The sequence below is a fragment of the Chlamydotis macqueenii genome, chromosome 2 (assembly GCF_036417535.1).
Source record: "Chlamydotis macqueenii isolate bChlMac1 chromosome 2, bChlMac1.mat, whole genome shotgun sequence".
NCBI classification, from domain to species: domain Eukaryota; kingdom Metazoa; phylum Chordata; class Aves; order Otidiformes; family Otididae; genus Chlamydotis; species Chlamydotis macqueenii.
Window position 1 is genome coordinate 62,984,465 of NC_141557.1, and position 22,897 is coordinate 63,007,361.

General features: G+C 37.5%; 1 protein-coding gene across 2 annotated transcripts in view; it reads right to left on the minus strand.

The window, feature by feature from the left end:
* Positions 1 to 1,088: 1,088 nt before the first annotated feature.
* CTDP1 (CTD phosphatase 1) overlaps positions 1,089 to 22,897 on the minus strand; it is a 106,333-nt gene continuing 84,524 nt past the window's right edge. For both annotated transcript variants that reach the window (XM_086743135.1, XM_086743133.1), the window contains exon 13: positions 1,089 to 2,124. In XM_086743135.1, the coding sequence (XP_086599261.1) occupies positions 1,983 to 2,124 (142 nt within the window). In that variant the 3' untranslated portion in view covers positions 1,089 to 1,982. The remainder of the gene's footprint in view (positions 2,125 to 22,897) is intronic.

Below are 22,897 nucleotides of genomic sequence, written 5' to 3' on the forward strand. Positions count from 1 at the left end.
GGGAACGCAGCATCCAACAGGCAGATTGAACCATGGCAGAGCACTGCTGAGCTAACAGCAACCTACTCAGTTTTGCTCGCTGGCTGTGTTTACATTCAGAGCTTGAATGCTGCCACTGAGCTGTGTGACTGAAAGAGATCAGCCAGAACGACTCTCTGCTGAAATCTGTGCTATCATGTGCAGCATCACAGTGATCTGAAAAGTTGGTATTATTTCAAATTATTTCAACTGGGTTTAATTTAAGAAAACACAAAACATACCCAACAAACTGACATTTTAATATTTAATTGCAAGGAGTCATCCGCTGATAGCTGGGGAGGCTGCACTTAAGTTGCTGGAAAAAAGTATTTTGACTTCCCATTTTACTCTTTTTCTTCTGTTATACAATACAATTCACTTGGAGACGTCCTGCCTGCTTTCATGGAGAGCTACAGCAGGCAGGTCACTGTAGGCTTCAGCTGTGGTACCTGTGTAAATGTCCAGGAAGTGTAACATTTTCCCACACAAAACCACTGTTTTTGTCTTGTGGATGCTGACTTTGCATTCTGAAGTGGAAAAGCAGTATTAATCTGAAAATATTCTCCTATTTTCTCAGTCCTCCTTTTATTGCCGTTATGAAGCTTTGAAAACTAGGCTGCTCTTTGCAGACCAGCTGAGATTCTATTGAAATATTCTGTTTTACTGCTAAGTGGCAAAATCAAGTATTTCTGCACCAGAAAGTACTTCCTTTTAACCATGACATCTGAATTAATTAGTCTTCTTTTGCTAACACATTTTAAAAGGATTTGTCTCTCCAGCTGCTAACAATTGAGAATAAACCATGGTTCTAGCCTCAGAAATTCAATACCAGAGCAATAACTCTTGGGGTATCTTCAGAGGCCAAAGAGACCTGAGAAAATGTCAGAAGGTAAGAGTTCACACAGCAAAGAAAAGGGAATTTTCTGAGCCAGTGTTTCTCTTCTCTGCCTCGGTTACCTGCCTGAATCTACAAATTTACAGTTGCTTTCAGTGTTTTTCATTATTTTCATGCAGAGTAAAGGAAAGATGATATGGATTGAAGCAAATGAACAGGAAAGGGAAACAAAGTGTACAAAATGAACTTTTATTAAATGAAAGAAAATCTGTTTTGTGGGTCAAATATGAAATAGAATATACAAAAACTTTACATCAGATCTCTTGTCAAAGAAATTAAATCCTATCTAGACTGAAGTAGCACTCGTTCTTTCCAAGACAACACGAATGGGTGAATATGCTTCTTATGGCAGTACAGGATCATACAGTATGCTGTGCTAAATTTCTGGTTACAGAGAAGAAAAGTCAAAAGTCTAAACGATGTCCCTAAAGAACCCAACTATTCCACAAAGTAAATTAAAAACATGAGTTTTGATCATTATGTATTCTCTTAGAAGCAAATGACAGGTGGGTCAAGTGCAGAGTTCACAAAGCTTGCATATCACATTCTCTGTTTCTATACAAATATAAATTGTTCTTTTTTATTTTAAAAATCCTTATATATTCGATAGCATTTATTTGTGGAAAAGGATGACCAGTTCGCCAGGTTTCTGCTGTACTACCCAGACAATTCCATCTCCTGTATCTCTTTTTTTTTTGAAGACTGTTATCCATAAACCACAGACTGCAATGTTTTTAAAAAGTTGCTGTATGTTTAATCACGAATCTTTGTATCACTGTCCTGTATATGAAGGTTCTGCAGAGCTCCTAACATGTCTTTGGCATAGCACACCAAGTCCCATTTAATACTTTTTTTTTTTGTTTAAAAAAGTATATTTTCCTTTAGTAAAACACCTTAAAAACATCTATTTCCGATTTTGTAAAATAATGTGTCACCTCTTGTGTTGCTTTGCAAAATATACACACACATTTTGGAAAAACATGGAGTACTGACATAAGGGACTCATCTGAAGTCCGATTTGCTTATGAGAAGTAAAATATAATTACAAATTCTGTCTGCTGCATGAACGTCACATGAAGTCGTTCAATTCAGCTTCGAGTGCTGCTGCCATTTCATCTGCTTCAGAACTGCTTCCTTCCTCATCTTCATTGCTAGATTCTTTACTGGATTCACTGGCAGCATCATCTTCATCCAGTTTGCGCTTGTGGCCCCTGGGGTAGAAGGGTAGACAGAGATGATATCCATAAATTGATGTATCTCAGTGCTTATTAACACAGACCACTATTTAACAGGAAAGAAAATGCTGCTAAAGGACTCAACCTTTTTTCAGGTCTAGCCAAAAAGTACAGCACTTGCTCTTAAATGAACTAACATTAGTTAGTTCACACAATTGATTTTTTAATTGCTGTTATTTACTATCAGCTGTAGGTGCAAAGAACAAAGTACTGTTCATTTTATTTCTCCCATTCTTCTGAACAAGGAATGAAAACAAAGCATAAGACTGTGTGAAAATAATGAGTTGATTTACCTTCCTCTCACATCCTGAAAGAAAGAAATCCATCGTGTGAACAAGAGATTACTAAAATACATAATATGTAGTTATATGATTTTGAAATATTCAAGTTTTTGCCTCTTTATAGAAATAAAACCGTAACTGTTCAACCAAATCTCACTGCACCAGCCTCTATACTTTCATGCTTCCAAACGGAGGGGTCTCGTTCTTCCCTTTTATGTCTCTTTGGATTAGTACTGCCAGGCTGAACAACACATTTCTTAGCATCTCCAGACAATTAACCAGTTTAAACAGGAAGTTGATGTGCACCATACCCTGCCAGAAGAATCATGTTCCTGGTTGTGAAAGATCTCCAAGGAAAATCTAACGCTTCAACTGGGACACAGCCATAAGCAAAAGAATTTGGATTTGTGGAAACCTAAAATCTCCTTTCCTTGCCAAAAGGGAATGTTATATCAGATATGTACTTCTGAGACAAAAATAAAGTTGAGACTTTGCATTGCATAGAATTCATAACAAGCTGTAGAAACACCTTCAAATCCTTCCTTGATAATTTGATCAAATTTCAAGGACAGAAAGATATGCAAAGGGGGTATCTCTTAAATAACTCTCCTTTTCATTGTTAGGTAGGGTTTCATTAAGAAGAGAATGCATCCAGTTGCAATAATGAAAATTTAATAGAATGATCTTTTATCTTTTAGCAAAAAGCAGTTATTTACTAAAGGTATCTTGACTTCTGAGAGTATAGAGAAGTAGCATATAGCAAGAAAGACCTTCAATAAATACTGACTTGACCTATGTTTATCCAAAAGAAATAAATACAAATATTAGCGGTCAAACTTGTGGGCTTGTAAGCAACATTGAAAGACAGAGCCATTTTTATTTATGCAGACATTCTTAATGCCATTTTCCCAGGAATTCTCAGGAGCCCAGACTGCTTGATTTGTAGGCTGGCTGAGTGACACCTGACCTTCCCCTTCTCAGCTTTTCAGGGAGAAGGACAAAACTGGGTGTGAAGTCAGGAGGGGAGTCCAAATCAAAATGGGAAGTCAGCAGTACTATGTTACCTGTTTTTTCCTTTCTGCTGCACCAGTGGGACCAAAAGATCCACTGCTGCTGCTTTACTGAGTGCTTCCTCACAGCGATGTGAGGTGGGTTTTCTGTTCAGTATAGGGTGGTAGAAGCAACACTCCGGGGAGGTAAGCCTGAAGCCCTGAGATTCAGTCTGGAGTCCAAATCCCTAACAAGGGAAAAATGAGATGAGGTGAAAGCATTTCCTGAATATTTTGCTACTGAAACTCAAATGTGGCCTGCTGAGGGAGTTACAGGGCACTAAATGCAGCCTAACACAAAATAAAAAGCAATTTCTTGGTCATAACACTGATTTCCATGCAGCCTAAATTACCATGCAGTTTGGATGAGGAAGCACTCAGGCTAAAATGCCCAGTTGGAAGAAATCTTAGCACATTTCCATTAAAAGCTATACAAATGTATGGAGCTTGAGTTTCGCTTGCTCAGTTCATGATGATTTCAGCCTTCAGAGGTACAGCACTATTTTGGGCATTAATGATACTATTAGCTAGAGAAAACTAATTGGGAATTAAAGAAAGCTGAAAGAGTCTTACTCAGCAAAAGAAGAAGAAAGTTGTGCGTATTTAACAAGCAGTGGCTAGGAAGTATACATGTAGTCCTAACTGACAAAGATAAATAAAGAAATGGAGGGAATCTGTAGCACAATGTTTACAGCTGAAAACATTCATATTCATCTGTTTCTAACACTGCATCTGTGGAAACTGATGGCATCTACCAATTGAAAAATAAAATTAACAGTCTGACAGCCATAATTTACATATGAAACACGTACACACAACCACAGATGATGTAATAAAGAACATGGCAGGACAAGCAGGGTTTTAGAGCCAGCCTAGATACTGTGAGTTTGCTGGGACCTAAATCAATAGCAAAGATCCCGTAGAAAAAAGGTCTATCAAGAAACAGTATCTCACTGCCAGATGATTATTTCTTAAAAGCGAGGAACAGTTTATTCACAAAATAATTAAGGCAAAGACTAGCAAAATTACTAATATATGCAAGAAAGTCACCTTTTAATTCAAATTCAAGCCACAGCAACTAGACTGCAGTGAGGACAACCAACAAAATACAGGGACCTGAAATACTCAGTGTAACTAGTTAATTAAAGAATGGAGTTTCAGTCCACAAAAAGACTTTCCAGAAAACTTTAAGGGACAATCCTGACATATTTTCAGCCCTCATTCAGTTGTAATAAACAGTACTTTTGGAAATGCAAAAGGCTGAATGAGATATATTTTGTCAGATCTTGTTCTTTCAGGAAGGCTAGGATGACAGCTCTATTCAATCTAGATATGAAAGCTTCCTCACTCATGGGAAGGAAAAAACCCATCAAAACCAAAAAAGAAAATATAAAGAAGTATTAGTCCTGCTGGAAGAAAAAAAAAATCTCTCAAGAATGTGAGTATTGTTCTTATTAAGACAGAAACATCTTTCACAATTTGTGTGCTGTAAACTGCAGCTTCATAGCTATTCCAAAAACATTTAAACGAGTATTATGAAATCAAATGCAAAGCTAACTCTGATAGAAGTATGGAGGAAGAACACCAGTAACAGCGTGCTGCATTTTTTTTATTTGCAAATTCAGAAAAGAGAGATAACATCCCATTAATCATTTCTATCTTCAGAGAAAAGCAGTATATCCCCACGGCAGCATATCTATTAACACAACAAGCAACTTAAAATATGTATTTCCCTCATTATCTTGTGCTCACTTCTTGTCATTTCCAGTTTCAGGTCCATAGCGCTTAACACTTTTAAGTGGAAAAGTTAAGCACATACTGGATTCCTCCTTAATATCTAGAGAAAATGATTCAGCAGTATGTTCCAGGCTTCCATTAGCCTGATTTGCATTTTTAAAAGGAATTTCGCTTGACTGCTATTAAAAACCAAACATGTGGATAATGAGTGAATATCTTTAACCTCATAACTGAACAATTAAACTTTCCAAAATACTGAATTTAGAACTTTAAATATCTGACAACTCTGTGAAAAAACTTGTACAATTCATATTTCCTTTGTCTTTGCATTAAATATTTTGCCTTTGTAACACTCAGTACTAGGAGGTCCACCAGTTCATGTGATGGAGAAATCTTTTAAAAAGAGAATAACATTTTAAAAACCCACATATTTAAATGAATTATCAGTATATTTAAATAAATTACAAGCACAATTCATAATGATATTAAAATAAACATATGTAATTATAAATGTATATAAGTTATTTTTAGGAAAATTTAATATCTACAATACTAAAAATAAATATCCTTTGTGGTATGCCACATGAAGAGAAGACATTACAAATTTGCAATAGAGTGTGGTGCATGCATGTAAAAAGTAGCACAAGAAGAAAAAATATTGAAAATAAAAATTTATTCAGCTCTTGATCTGTTAAAAAGACCACTAAAATATGATTGCAAAGTACAACTACAGGTCAAATGACAATGTCATTCTTACAATTTCAGTTTAAATTTAGTTCACTGAAAGAGTCATAGGGAACAAAGAAGTGAAAAGAAGTCCAGTATTTGTTGCGTCTATTATCTTAAGGCCTTAGCTAGCTGAAAATAAATAATGTTGGAAAAAACTTTTTTTTTCCTATCAATTGAAAGCAGATTGTTTCCAGTCTGTTTTGCATCCCAGTGGCACCCTTTTAAGAAATACAGTGCTACATTAAAATAGAGACATCTAATAAGCAAAGGAACTCAAAGGGCAACATAACCCTAACTTAGCAAACCTAAACCAATTCCAAACCTTTTTTTAAACTTGCAAAAGAAAACTACAGCAAGTATTTAAATAAATGTTCACGTATACTTTAAAATCCAAATACCCACAATTCCCATCCATAAGAAGTAAACTAAATTATTGCAAATTGACCCGATTTTTTTTTTTCAATAGCTCCTAAAATTGGTACAGTAACAAAGTAGAGCCTGCAGACTAAATATGTTTAGTTTTTTACAAGCAATCAGCTTATAGCATTGACATCATAAATCAAGACTTGACTTTGTACCAAATACAGTCAAGTTAGCCTCTAATGAGAATACTCACAGAGCAGCCGTAAGCGGTTTGGAAGGCAACGGCTGGAAAGGAGCATTTTGAAAACAGCTTGCTGCCTTCCAACAGCATTACAATCCTGCAAGACTACCTATGCTGCCGCAGGCACACCTCTGAAGTCCGACGTGGAAGTCCTACGTACAAACCTAGCCCACAGCTTTCTGTAAACTCCTTCCATAACGGAGAGAAGGGTGATGCTGAATTTGGTAATGCAACAGGAATCAACAATTTATTTAGATAAAGTAGTTCTGTGGCAATGTCCTTTAGTTATGAGTTAGAGCTGGTAAACCAGGAAAACTGTTCTTCAACCAGTTTTGAAGATGCTAGCCCAGTACTTGACTAACAAGGTTAAAGGATGTGAGATCTGAGAACACACAGATTGAAAATCAATGTTGTGGGCATTAATACATTACATTGAACAGACAAGATGATTAAATGTTCAGGGAGATGTTCCAAGTTCTGCAGTTATATTTTCTTAACGTGGGCTACATGGCAACATCTTTTATGTACGCTTGACACAATAGTGAGCAATTGTCCATAGCAGGCCTGTGAAACTCAGGTGTCTGCCCTCTGGCAATTTGGCGCATACATCTGTGCAGGAACATTGAATTTTCTGTCCTGGTGCTTCTCACTGGCCCTGGCATAGCACGCTGCCAAGCGCACAGCCTTAAGAGCAGCAAATAGCACTAGCCCCATATTGGCAAGCTAGAGTGTTTGTTTGTGCTTTACGCTCCTGCTATGACAAACAGGACAATATTTAGTGTCGCAGGAACAAATGCCAGACACCTCACGTATTTCCTCATGAACTCATCCAACATTGTCTGCAGGATTACACAATGAACCAGAAATCTAATATGCAGAAAAATGCACAGAGAATGTTTATTGCACAGCCCTGGCATGCAGAAAGAGATCCTGCAGTTGGATGAACAGCATGCTTTTAATGCTCTTCACAAAAATGTCTTCACAGAAATCCACCAAGTCCAGCTGAGAGCTCCAAAATGTATTTTAACTAACACAAGAGTAAAGTGAGATCTAATTAAATTCTGTACAGCTTCAGTGACTTTCTGCTTTAAAATTCAACACATCTGCACAGTATTCTAACAGTGAGAAACTATTCTGAAAACTTTAAAAACTATTTTATAGAATCATAGAATGGTTAGGGTTGGAAGGGACCTTTAAAGGTCATCTAGTCCAACCCCCCTGCAAGGAGCAGGGACATCTCCAACTAGATGAGGTTGCTCAGAGCCCTGTCCAACCTGGCCTTGAACGTTTCCAGGCATGGGACATCAACCACCTCTCTGGGCAACCTGTTCCAGTGTTCCATCACCCTCACCAGAGTAGAGGGGCAGAATCACCTCGACCTGCTGGCCACGCTCCTCTTGGTGTAGCCCAGGATGCGGTTGGCCTTCTGGGCCGCAAGGGCGCATTGCTGGCTCATGTTGAGCTTCTCGTCCACCAGCACTCCCAAGTCATTCTCCTCAGGGCTGCTCTCAATCCATTCTCCGCCCAGCCTGTATTTGTGCCTGGGATTGCCACGACCCATGTGCTTTTAACAGCGTTATAGCTTTCTAAAGTAAATACTCAGTGTATATCTAAATTGAAAGAAAGTTTTTAAAGTCAGCAAATCATAGAAAATTTAAAATAAATGGAGAAATTAATACAACAAGGATATTTTGTAAATTTTGCTAAAATAATCCATTTGGCAAGGCTGTATTTTCCCAGTATTTAGACCAATGGGAAAGTTTAATAACAAAAAAATCACCCGAACTAATTGAAAATGGTCATTTCCTAACAATTAAACACTTGGTTAGGATATTTCAAAAACAAATAGTGTAGCAATAAAGCTTTAAAATGAAAGACTGTGCACTGAACTGATTTTCTCTGGACTGAACTAATTAGATAAAGATAATAATTAAATTGGATAATGCAAAAGTGAAAAGTTGATCTACAATTTTTCTTATGTAACTTAATCACAGATAAGCAAACTATGCCTCTAAAATATTACTTGTTATTTGATTAACTTCCAGTTGTTTCAAAATAATCCACGCAGTTGTTATAAGAAGACATTTACAATGTGTAACATTGACTATTCCTCAAACGGCAAATATGACAGTGGCAGTTTTATATCACATAACAAATATTCTTGTCACTGATTTGTAGAAGACAACAGAAAATTAAATATCCTTTTCAATATGTGTAATTCCATGATGCAAAATGCACAGATGCACCCTGACGCATCATTTCTTAATTCTATTGTAAACGAGCAGAAACAAGATGATCTATTCAACTTTCCTGAACAATCTCACTTTGAATAACCTCCCAACAGGGGAACAAGTTACATGGATATATGGATGAACGCAAAAGGAGTGTGTGAAAAAGTGTTTCTCTGGGCCCCAAATGACTACTGAGAGAGTCACACTGCTTCAAACGTTTAACAAAAACTAAGACTGCAACAAGTTGCTATCTGAGAATGAGACAGCCACACTGGTATGGGGACTGAAGCAAGGTCTGACAAGCCAGGCGGCAGCCTGACTGGAAAAAAGAGCAGACACTTCCCTCTGTGTGACTTTAGGAATAAAATAACTTCTACAGGCCCTCTTCAAACTGACTGAGCATGCTGCACAGTCCCACTGTCTGGAGCAAGAACTGACTCAGATATACCAGTGCTCCTTTCTAGCCTGCATGGCCAGGTTACCCTCCTGGGGACAGTGCATGTGTACAGCTGCAGCAGAGAGCAGAAGCCTGGTCACATACCAAGATTTTGCAGGTGGTTCTTGTCCCCCAGCTCAGGTGCTGTTTACCCACCCTTGTTAACACCTGGAACACTACAAACCTTCTTGTTAGACTTCCAGGTACTACCATTACAGACATAGTGGTCTGAAGCAAACAGCAATGTCAGCTTAGAGACATGTCTTTCATACTTTTTATTTTGCAAGCTCTACAGGTCCTCTGCCTAGTAGGAATATATTTGGTATGAGCATTGAACATGATCTTGTTTGTCTGAAGGGTTATTTCACTGTAACAGGCAAAATACTGTCACATATTCAATTCAGTTTTCCAGTAAATATTTCCTGGGATAGCTAAAGGCACACTCCAGCCACAGAAATGGCAAAACGAGGCTCCGAACAGGAGATGTTCCCTTGAGTGAACAGGGATCCCTTCTGCACAACACGGTGGCAATATGCCTGGGCAACATGGCAAAGGACACTTTTGCTGCTGTGACAGCTACTGTGGGGTGGAGAATTAAAACATCCATATTCTGCTTTTCACGTGCTTGACTGGTTACAATGGAGGGACAATTCTCCACAATCAGCTCAGCACAACAGACTTCTAAAATAAGTTCAAGTTTTCTACAAAAATCTGACTTTGTTTTTCCCAATGGAAGAACCTACTGGGAGTTCAAATGACTAACAAACTACTCACAAATGAGAAGATCTACCCATTTTGATTCCTGGGTTTTCTCCCCCCCTGCATTAAGCAGCAGCACTGCTGCTCTTCTACCAAAATTTTTAGCACATGCTTCAAGCAGGCATTTTAATTGTTGATATACACTGCTGTTTAGCAGCCATTACAGACTTGCAGGGGTCAAGATTAATGCACATTAGTTATTATGTGAAATTTAAAATACTTTTAGAATTCATTAGGGAAACTAGAGGGTTGTAATATATCAGCTGTTTTTCCTGATAGGAACAGTGTTGCCTTACAGCATTTCTGCTAATGTCCTAAGTCTCAATAGTGGCATAGAATGAAGGATTAAAAACCTTTGCTAACAGTTGTTAATGTACTTCTTGGTTCCTTACTCTCAGGAGGCATTTAGGTATCCCTACATCTTCCTGAGGAAAAGCCTAAATTGTCTAATAGCTTATAAATTGCACTGAAGCATTCAGCCTGACTAAAGGAAAAAATGCTGCCTAAATTACCTTAGGGCCAACATTAGGCTATTCTTCAGAGTCTTCATGTCAGCTTTCTCATTGATAGGTAAAGTGAAGCAGTATGCTACTGTTTTTCCTCACCCTGAACTTGTACTTGGTGTATTCCTTACCCCTCTCCATTCTTTCAAAGCCACTGATATAAAAAAACCACTATATCTATGGACTGCTGAAATGGGGTAGTGGTGGTAATAACAAGTGCTTAAATATTCATCGAGTGCTGGGGGAACTCTTATATGAGTGGGAGCAGGATACTGGAGCCTGGTATTGTTAATTGCTCCTGTGGAGACACAGGAATAACTCCAAAACAATTGGATGCTTCAAGTTTCTTATCTGAATTCAGACTCCATCACAGGAAGGAACTGCCCCCTGTGTGGCACAAGTGCTCTGAAGTCCAAAGATAGAGTGAAATGTTTTTCCCACTCCTCCCCTTGTAAGTGAATACTAAGAGTTCAGGTTTTTCAAGTCCGCTCAAGTTTGTAGTTCTCCTCCTCTTGCTCTGGCAATCACAGGAGCCAAGATGGAGCTTGTTCTTGATTCTGAGACAAACTCATCTTTACTGCAGAAGCACAAGAAAATCAGAGCTAGATAACAAGACAAATGTGTTCATCTAATTTCTTCCTCTTACTAGTCTAGATCACTCCTTAGGTTTAAGGTTGGAGTCCTTGAAGGGTGCCAGGATCCTCTCTGCTGCACATGGACTCTTCTACAAACTGTTGTTTTCCAATTCTTTGCGCTTTCTTCTTCAGTTGGTCTCACAGTTAAACGAGAATTCACTGCTAGAAAGCACGTCTCTCTTCTCTGTTCTTTCTCTCTGATTATGTGAATGCCTCATAACTTTTCAGCCCTCACTCTTTCTAAAATGATAGTAACAAATTATTTCTATAGTCTGCTTCTAGAATATCCAGCTGTTGTAGACTGGTGCTTCTTGCAGATCTATTACAGAAAATTATTTTCCCTCAGGCTCTAGTCACTCCATTGTCCCAGGATGGAAGCTATTAGTTAATGGCTCTGCAGTGATAAAAGGCAATGACTGCAGGAAGGCTTCTACTTCAAATACACTGAAGCATTAGTGAGACATCAATTTCATTACTTCACCCAGAACTTTAAGTTATACACAGATTCACCAAGTCATTACAGACAGTAAGAGTTAGAAAAGAGAACTGTAAGAATAACAGCAATTCCTGTATATACTTTAGCATTTATTAGCACAGGTAAGGAGACAAGGAGAACAAGGCAAATACTCTGATGCCTGACAACCTACATTACAGTTCCAAACTTTTGCTCCTGTATAAACTAGAAAAAAGTAGCGTCTTAGATTCTCAGTTCATTTTGCAGCTATCAGCACACTTCTTATGGAAAGTGTAAGTGAATTCTGTTTAAAGTAAATTGAGAAAATAAAGATATATTTTAACAGCACTTTGCTAATTCTAGCAACATACAGACTTTTAATTGCCTATCTGTTCTTCCCCTGAATGCTCAGATAAGCATCACGTAGACTTATACAGTTAAACCACATAGTATTTTAGGAGGAAAATCCATTAAGAAAAAATTGTATTGATGACTTAGGGTATTGAGAATTCATTAAAAACAAACAAAGACACACTAGCTTTCAAATCTGCTACTGAAAACACTTAGAATAAGTTTATGCTATTTTTCACTTTTCCAAAGACACCTCTCTTCCTGATCTCAACTGCATAATCACTATGTCCATTAACAGGTATAACCTCAATACCATGAGCAATTCAAGTTATATGAACACCTGGGCTGGATAATATTATATTATCGCATCTAAGCAACTTCTAGGTATTTTCACAGCAGACAGTAAAAGAAGCTGAAGGCAGATAGTCACTCTAACCAGACTGTATTTCAAAGCATTTTCAAACTTCCCACTTGATGTGGTCTAACACAAACACAGGTATTATAAACCATCACTATGTGAGAAAAATAGTCTTGTGCAGGTTACATGCCTTTTAGCAACGTCCAATGTTTTGAATGCTCCATATTGTGGAAGGAAATGTGAAGATACCAGAGAATCATGTTAAAATATTTCACACAAGTTCAAAGTACCACCACTCAGCTATTTAGTGAACAATGAAAAAATATTCATAACACTATTAAAAATTTGTGGAGATTACCTCACTTACTATATGGTGAAATGCTAAACAAGCATGGCACAAAAGAAACATCATATCCATACAGAGAGAGGCTTTGGAAAAAATATCTTGGAAAAAGGCAAGAAGGTTAAAAAAATTCAACTGCTGTTTGTATTTGATAGGTTTGGTTTGAAAAAAACCTCATGTTTTGTCAACATGAATGTTACTGAGAAACAATGTATTCAGGTTGTTTAGGAACACTGTACAATAAAAGTAGTTCAGATATTCTCTCCAGAAAGAACCATCCCAGGAGACACCAGCAAAAACCAGTCAGTCCCCTTGAACTTCAGCTCAGTCCCCTTGAACTTCAGCTGTGGCACCTGCCACGTAAGATTTATGAAAAAAATCCACATATTAGTGATAACACTGAAGTTTATAAGGACAAGATCACCATCACTGACCATACAACAACAGCCAGCAGCATACTCGCATGCACTCCATTCTGCCGCTGCAGTTCCAAGCAGATCACAAGCAGCTCTTCGAGAGCAAGCAAGTGTTGACCCTGCAATGCTAGAGACTGGAGCCAGCTCTCTTTGGACAGGTGCTATGGATGTAGTAAGCATAACTACAACACTTGTCATTTTAGGACTGTGGGAATGGCCCAGTCACACCTTAAAGAGCTGCCTTGAGGTTAACTCAGGCTCTGGGGCAGTCCACAGTATAAGGAAGCTAGCTGCTTCTCGTGTTAATTCTGTGCCGAGGTTTGCTTGGTTGGGCCAGAGAGCTTCTATGTTGCACAGTTTGCTTTCTAAAAGCCTTTAGGAGAATGAGCATTTCCATTTTAGAGGAGACAAAAAAGCTGCAACGGAAACTTAGCAGCTTGACACTTTCAGAAAACATGCACTTGCTCCTTGTAGGAAACAGAGAAATACAAGACCATTTCAGTCTTATGATCTAAATATGAACCTTGGTTAATTTAAGCTCTAGTTAATAGTCTGAATGTGTGAAAGTTTACACTCTCACAGTTCTCTCCTGTGACTTTTTTTTTTCCTTATCCAGCTAATGATCTGAGGCTCTCCAAAATGCATGCTCCACTTTAATTAAACAGATATTGTATTAGGCCTTTGCAATAACTCATTAGTTAGAAGCTCAAACTATTTCAGAATCTAAAAGCAGCAGTTATGAAGTGAATTATGTTCTGTGATTTCTCCTGAAGGAGACTTTGCATCTCTCTCGTGCTACATATATCACTGATGTAGCTGTGCCTGGATTGTTTGAAAAGGACCTTCCTCTTCAACAGCTGAATAAGCATACTTTTGTTACTGTACTGATTTAGGCATCTCTGAGCATGAAACAAATCTGGTTAGATCTGGTTATTCTCAGTAATCTTTCAGTAATTTTCAGAGTTTTGATTCTGCTTTAAATGGAGATGGAACCAGTTTTAGTATCTCAATGTTCCCCTGCCCAGTGAAACCCCATTCTCCATTCTTTGCACATTAGTAATTTAGACACAGGAAAACTATTTTATTGAGGAGAAATGACAAATAGAAAGAAGAAAAAGAACTATAGAATTTAATGCAAGAGTACAGCAAGAAGATTATATACACTTTTTTTTCCCCCCTCTATTTTGACATTAATAGTAAGCCTAGTACAGTAATTGGAAAACTGGGAATTTCAGAGAATTATATAATGTTTGAAAAGCTTTACTGAAGAACTTTCCATGTTTTTCTGATACAGCACTCCCATTCAAACGCCTCTTTGTTGAACCTGAAGTTTCAAAACCAACAGTTTGAGGGCTAGGTAAAAGATCAGCTCTGGTGGAATCTGTATTTCATGCAACCACTTCCATGATGGAGCAGTCACTTATACCAGAAGAACAGGACGAAGATGTTACTTCCCCTGAATTTCTATCTATGACAACTGATTTGGCAGAATCCTTAGTCTCTTGCAAAACTGACTTTGTTACTGCAGACTCTAACTGGCAAAAGCAGCCACTTTTCATCTGTTCATCATACTAAAGTACTTTCAAATCTAGGCTAGTACTTTAAATACTATGCATTTTCTATGCCTGTATTCTGGAATGACTATTATGGAGGTTACTTAACAGCAAGGATATTTTTTCCTGGAGAGGACTTGAGAAAATGATTACTATGTCATTCTAAGGGCTGTATCACTTTGAAAATTAGTTTATTCTGTCCTTACATCCTTCCCATCCCAGCACGGACAGTGACACATTAGAGGGGTAGTCATGCACACACATTATTTCCATTACTCCACTGGTACCGTATCTTCTGGGTAATTACAAATCTACTTAAAGAGTTTCTTGCTTTCCACAGCATTAAGAGCATGCTTTATGTGAAGGAGAAAAGAAATGTACACATATGAGTAGTATCTAGCTCTGCATGAGTTGCAGCTTTGCATCTGCAATGTTGTCTTCCTATTTTCATTTAAAAACATTGTATTTCTTCCTTGAACACTAGCTGGAAAAAAATTACATACCTTAAGGGGAAAAAGAAAAAAAAATTATATATATATATTGAATTGGTATATATTTCCTCATATTTGTTCCTCTCTAGTGACTAGTATTCTTTTTGCTACTCTGAAGATCAGTGAAATCTACACGTTCCTCCCATTTGTCAAATATATGCAAAGTACCTTTATTTGAAACATGTTGTAATATTTCAGTAGGCACAAATGTGCCATAGGAAAAGGTAATCTCCCTTAAGCATTCCATAAGGAATCTATTAAGAATTTCTTACAGTTTTTCTTCCTTCACAGAATCCTATCATAAATTTATGATGCAAGTTATAAAAAAACCTAAGGTTAAAATCTGTAAACATTGTTGTTTAATAAATAAATAAAATTCATCACCATCAGGAAGCATACTAGACGAAAACTAAAGTAATGTATGCTTCCCAAATGAAGCTGCAAGCACAAAGCTTGCTTAATCATACAACATTACCTTCTTAAATCCTCTGATTTTCATACTATTCATAAATTTCTTCTTAAGTACAAGAATATATAAGATTATATTGCAGACAAACATATGAAATCTATTTTAATAAGAACACACAGTCAGTTTCCTACAAAATTCACTGATAAGTCTTGAGGGCAAAACTGCCCAGGCCAAGAGCAGCAGAGATCCTTCTGTTAGACCCAGGTTTATTTATCCCTCAGAACTGATGTCTGTGTTTTGGGGAGAGTTCCCCAGTTCCTTCCCCCTTTTTCAAAAATAATTGGTTAAGATAAGAAGAAACTATGACTGTATATATTAAAAGTTGATCTCTTTGTATTAATATATGTTATTTCCATTATAAAGCCTATTCCCTTCAAAATTATTTATTTTTACCACATATATAAGACAGCAATCATCTAAAATTTCTTCTTATACAGATTGTTATTTATTTTTTTTGTGCATGGAACATGGCTTTATGTCCACGACGCCCAACAAACTACGGGTTTCAGTCTTCCACTTCCCACATCTTACAATCTCCAGGTGGGAAGGACAATTGAGACACACATAAATATACATACATGCAGTAACGTCTGTGATTTTTAAAAGGAAACCATTTTGAGGGCACAATAGAGTTGACAGTCTCCCTTTAAAATCAAAGTGGGATTTTATCAATTGTCCTTTCAAAGATCTTAAAATTACCTCTCTTTTTTTTTATGGAAACAGCTGACAGCACTGAAGCCTATGGAAATAAGGAAGATGACAGATGATGTTGCAGGGAGAAAATAAGTTATCAGGAACACAGGGAGTATAAAAGCCTCAGCCAGCCCATGGGAATTATTCATTCACATTTTTATTTTTAGAAAGATGCTATGGCATTTTCATCTAGAAGAGTGGCTTCAGATAATAGGAAGCCTGATCAATTACAGGGCTTTAAAATACTACCAGCGGGACTAATTGACGGGAGGATATCTAAGACAAGCACTACTGTACTTGAACTCTTAAGACATTAAGAGTATGATTCAGAAACTTATCTTCCTCCAACCTGTGAGGCACTGAAAGATGTATCCAACAGAAAATGCAATCCCTGAAAGGGTTGTACTGCTCACACAAAGGGCACACCACAGCAAAAAGAAACTCCAGCAATGATTCTGCCATGCAAGGCACGGGGTGCTTTACACCCAAAGTACATGATTTTGATTTACAAGAGAGTATTTTTCTTTTTGTTGTCTTCAGGATTAGATTCTGCTCTGTTCTCTCACCTCTGTCCCTTCCAGAACTATCTGGTACCTCACATCAAGCTACCATCACGTCACATCTTTTCTGTTAGTTTCCCTAAAACTTGTATCTCTAATTCAAATTCTGCCTCATCCTCACAGGAGAAACTCACCTTTTTGCCAAGACATCCAGCCATGTAAAAATTTAAAGGTGATGAAACAGAGAAGGGAGCCCAAGCTCAGAAAAACACATTTATTTTTCAGTTGCTGGAAAGAAAATGACCTTCCTTGATAAGCAATATGGATGTTACAGGCATTACACCCTAATATTCACATTACAAATTATACTTATGCCCTCAGCTTCTGGAAATAAAGCATCAGCTTAAAGCTCATATATCTTCCTTTATGAATAGTGAAGAAGGTTAAATCCATATGAGGAGCTGGAAGGAGAACTTAATGAACACAGGAGATGGTAAGGATTTGAGGGGTTGTTTTTAGTATTAAAAATTTAGCAATGCTAAAACTCTGCAGAAGGTGACAGTAAATAGCAAAGAAATTTTAATTGGTAGAGTGAAGGAAAACTTTCAAGGCTTGCAAGCATTTGTGTCACTGTTATTGATCCTCTTTTGGAAGATGAACCTTTCTACTGAGGAGAACATGCAATTTCCCCTCCTTTCTTCCATACTTTGATGCAATATGTCAATAGAGAAAGCTATTTTTATTTGGAACAGCTTTTAATAATTTGCTGCTATTTATCAAATATTTTTAAAGAAAACTATCCTTCCAAAGAACATATTTTGACTGCAGTGCTCCTTAGTTTTACAGCTGTACAAAACAGGGGCAGCCAGACTTTGTGTGCTGGGTTATCCTTGACAACAGAAAACTCGGGTAATACAAGTAGTATCGGGTGCAGCTGGAGCACAGTGCAAGAAACACCAATCACAATTTAGAATCACTGATAGAGGCTGGGGCACTGCGAGACCCCAGATTTCTGTACTCAGCTTGAGAATGTTCTCAGATAGGTGAAAAATCCATGATATAAAGAAAAAAAAAAAACAAAACCAAAACAAAACCAAAACCAACCAAACAAAAAAACCGCACCAAATGCCAAGCCACTTCACAGAGATTGCACACTGGAAACATCCTCCTGAAAACATCGAACTTATACTGCTAGGAGCCACCTCAGTTCTGGGGGGGTTTATAAGCTATCCAAAAGGGGCAGCCTGCTGGAAATTGTGTAGAGTCTTACTTGTCCTCATTCTGAATTTGGGAGGTGTCATGGTTTCGGCTGGGATGGAGATAATTTTCTTCTCAGTAGCTGCTGCATTTCAGCTTTAGAATGAGATTTGGTATGTGAAGAATGTTGATAATACACAGTTGTTATTAATTGTTGCTAAAGAGATCAAGGACTTTTCTTCAGCTTCCCAGGTTTTGCTAATGTGTGGGTGCAAGAAGCTGGGAAGGAGTATAGTCAGTACAGTTGACCCAAAATGGTAAAATAAAGTATTCCATACCATAGACATCATGCTCAGTATTATAAGTGGTGTTGGTCAGTGGGCAGCTCTCTTGCTCTCACTGCTCAGGATTGTTTTGGGATGGCTTTTGGTTTTGTCCCGTGATTGCTGCTCAGGATAGGCTTTATCGGTCATTGGGTGGTGAGAAATTGTGCACTGTTCATTTTGTATATTTTATTATCTCTATATATTTCAGTATTATTATAATTATTAATAGATATATTATCTCTCCCTTTGCTATCCTAGCACACTGTCTTTATCTCAACCCATGAGTTTTCCTTTCTTCCCCATTCTCTCCCCCAGCCCCTTGAGGAGGGGAGGGGTGAGTAAGCAACTGCATGGTACTTGATTGCCAACTGGAGTTAAACCACGACAGGAGGGGAGTTTCTTGCAAAGTTCTGGAAAGGAGAACATTTTCTCAGGGGCTACTCAAGATTTCTGGAACAAAATCCTACAGAATCCAAGGAGCACACAATTCCACCAGCTTGCTTTTCAAATGAAACATTCTCTTTGCTCATCTGGACTTCTCTAGCAAATACATAGTTTTCTGCCTACATTTCTGCATGTGGCTAAAACCACAATTTCAAGGAAGAACACACAATACCATTGTAAACACTGAGATTATAGTAATTCATGACTAAGAGTCTAGAGAGAACAGAGTGAATACATGAATTGGTACACATCCAGCTTTCTGATTTTCTCAGTGCAGCAGCAGCAGCTCACATATCTAGAGCTGAAGATAGTACAAACTGCCTGTTAGGTTCTTCCCTGAGTATTTGTTCATACAGTGCTCCTGTTGTCTATGAAATCATAAGCCACAGTGAGAAAGTCAAGAACAGAGGTGGTACAGTCAGTAAAAAAAGGCAAGTTTGTCTCCAGCAAGAAATACTGGCCCTGTGAAAATCAAATCTAACATTTTCCAGAGAGATCTAAGTTCTAGACCCAAGCAGATCCAGGGCTAGAAAATGAAGCTTTGCCACTGTCAGATATATTTTTAAGATAACATTATAATCAAACCTAGTATGTGCAAAATAATGAAGTCAACATCTGACTTGCCTTCATAAAACAACACTCCAGTATAAGAAAAAGTCTGTACACATTTGAACAAAGATTAATTATCTCTATAGTAAACTTCAAAATAAAAGTATAACTTCATAAGTGTGTCATGTTATAGCACTCTCTTCTTTAATCTCAAGACACAACCTGGCTGGTTACTGATACACATGATGTCTGGTAACAAGAAGAGTGCAAGACACTTATCTGGATTAATATGAGCAAAGTACTGATTCTCAGTTTCTTTACCACCTCAGACTTAGGTCTGATTTCCTGCCTTACCCAAATTCTAGGATCTTTTACAAGTTCAAAGTACATAAATAACTTAGATGGCTACTTCTTGTACAGATATTCATCTTCTGGAGCAATGCTGTCATCTTCTTAGAAGCCCATTTATGTACAGACAACATGAATTTGATTTCTAGTTTCTATTGGGTACATCAAAAATTCTGGTGGGCTGCTTGCTTTCCTAGGTAAGCATCCTAAATAGGAACATAGTTTATGGAGAGCCGACTTTTAATTATTTTAGCTTTTCACCTTTAAGTCTTCCTGCAGGCTGTAAATACAATTCGTATACATATCCAAGAGAAGACTTTGTAATATAAATTACAAAATTTTTCAGTGTAAATGGATGACAGTAGATTCTTACAGAAAACATAATATAGGAGTAGAGCCTACTGTAAAATTGCAGACAATTTCTCTGAAAAAAAAATGAGGAGAACAGGAACCACTTCTGTCTCCAACTTACTTAACATTCAGATTCATTTGCTCAAATATTTTTCTTACAATTTTCTTGACATCTAGATGCACACTGTGTACCAACAAGACTAATCAGCAGCTGGAAACACAACTCTAACTGAATCTACAACTTAACTGAAATTGTAGTAAGTATATTTTTAGTAACAGCTGGAAAATTTAGGCCATTAAATTCATTGACAAGATTGAAGAGATGAATGTCTCATCTGCTTAATTGAGTGATTTTATATAAAACTAAGCCATGTGTTCATTTGGCTATATAGCTGATTTTGCTATTCATCAGTGCCACTCTTGTAATTTAAGTAATTTACCACTTGAAATTTTAAAATAAAGCAGTGTACTGCAATATCCCAACATTTAAATGATCATGAAGAAATAACACAAAATTGTGGTCACTCTCTAGATATGAGGCTATCAAAAGTGATAGAAAAGGAATCCAACCCTGAAAGCATACAAAGGTTTAAATGGAATAATATTCCAAGTGACTTATTTACTGTTGTCCTGTTGACACTGCATGTACCAAAAAAATACGTTTGTCATTCATACACACGGGCTATATGGCTGATTAAATACCAAACCAGAGTTTTACTTTAGACAAGCTATAAGCTCATCCTGTGGATTGAAGGTGCATTAGCGGCTGGAGCACAGCAGGGAAGCTCTTAGAGTTAAAGCCCAGCTTATATTGACCTAAAGTAAAGAGTGAACTCTAAGACCCCTCTGGGAGGCACACCAAAGCACTGCTTCAAAGGCAGACTCCTGATCTAGGCTAAAACCCCAATGCAGACACAACCTCTAAGTATCAGAGCTCATGCTCACTACCACTCTTTGCTTCTCTGCTGAGAGCTGGGTACCTACTACACACACAGAGACCGCTTCTTAATTTCTCACAACTCCGTTCAAACATTTACCACCACATGTGCTTATAGTTTCCTCTCTGATTTATTTTTGAAGAAATTTGAAAGAAATCACAGATCCACACAACTCCAGTACTTGTGGTTTAATCCACCAAGAATCTCTACTTCTCACCCAATCACATCATCATCAATGCTCATCTGCATTACACCAACTTTGGAAGTGTGACTACTGAGAAGTAATCAAATCTGAGACTAGCCACATGTAAGAAGAAAAATATCCAATAGCTCCACAGAGAAAATAACCTACTTGTAAAGTCTATTGTAAACAGGAGGGTATTAGAATTTTCTGAACAAAGCAATATTTCTCTATTACACAATATTATAATGCTGACTGGTCATGATGTTAGTACATTTGGAGTACGGCTTATTACATTAAAGTAATGAAATCATAGCTGAAAAGGTGATTTGATAGCATATAGAATCATAGAATGGTTAGGGTTGGAAGGGACCTTCAAAGGTCATCTAGTCAATCTTGCATAGCTCAAGCGATAGCCTATCAAGCAGCAGTGTTACAAATTATTTTTCTTCTTTTTGTAGCTGAATGACTGTTGTGGTTTAGCCCTAGTCACCACACAGTTGCTCGCTCACCCTCCCTCTCCCCAGTGGAATGGGGGAGAGAATTGGGGAAGAAAGGAAAACTCCTGGGTTGAGATGAAGACAGTTTACTAAGATAGCAAAGGAAACTTACAATAACAGAATATAAAGATACTAAGATATACACGATGAACAATGCACCATTTTCTCACTACCTAATGTCCCAATGACTGATACAGCCAATCCTGAGCAGCGATCATGGAAATGAACCTGAGCAGCAAGGAAAAAAGTGAAAGCAAGCCAGCAAGGTAGAGGGAATCATGCTAGAGAGCTAAATGCCCCCTGCCCTGGCCAACCCCCTCTTATATACTGAGCATGATATTTATGGCATGGAATACTCTTTGGCCAGTTTGGGTCAATTATTCTGGTTATATCCCTCCCAGCTTCCTGTACCTGCACATTAGTGAGATCTGGAAAGCTGGACAGTGTCCTTGGTCTCATTCACAACAACTCATATCATCAGAGTGTTTGGCAACATTCTTTACATAATAAATCCAAAACACTCTGGCTACTGAGAGGAAAATTAACTCCATCCCTGCCAAAACCAGGACAATGACATAGAGAAATAAACCAGAAGATTCTTCAAAACAAACAGAGAAATAAATTATACTCCAATTATTGACAATTTTATTTTAAGCTTTTGCTAATTTTGTTTCCTGAACAGCTAGAGTAGTTCAAACTACACTTCATGATTTATGAGTTTTTAAGACTTGTCCACGTGAATTTTTCCATATGAGATTATAAAGTTTGATTCCTTTAAATGAGGAATAAAAAACTTCTTTACCAGAGCAGCAGCAGAAAACTAAACACAAAACCTAAAAGTGAAGGACACACAGACCAGCTCTGAAGGTTTAAGATACTAATAGAAAGATAACTTCCCTTTAAAAATGAAGCAAAATGATATAGCTTATATCTCAAAAATCCCCCTGGGGAACAGTTCTCTCCGTCAGGTAGCATATAATATTAAATGAAGAGGAAAAATATTTTTCACCAAGATGACAATTTTGAGGTTTTTTACTTGTATTACAACACTCCATTCAGTCTTCCTAAAAAGAAGAGTTCGGTGCCACCCTTCCTTTCTAACAGTTGTCCTCTTTTGTAGCAGATCTCCCAGACACCCTTTCATTTGTGAGAAGTAATTATTTTAGGTTTTCTCCCCCTTTCTTTTTTAAAAAGAAATGTAGTAATACGCCTTAAACAATCAATTTTCTCAGGTGTGCCTGGCTTTTTTTTTTTAATACTGTCAAATAAAATAGTATATTGAAAGTAGCATCAGACATTTACGTTCCTTAGACCACATCGACT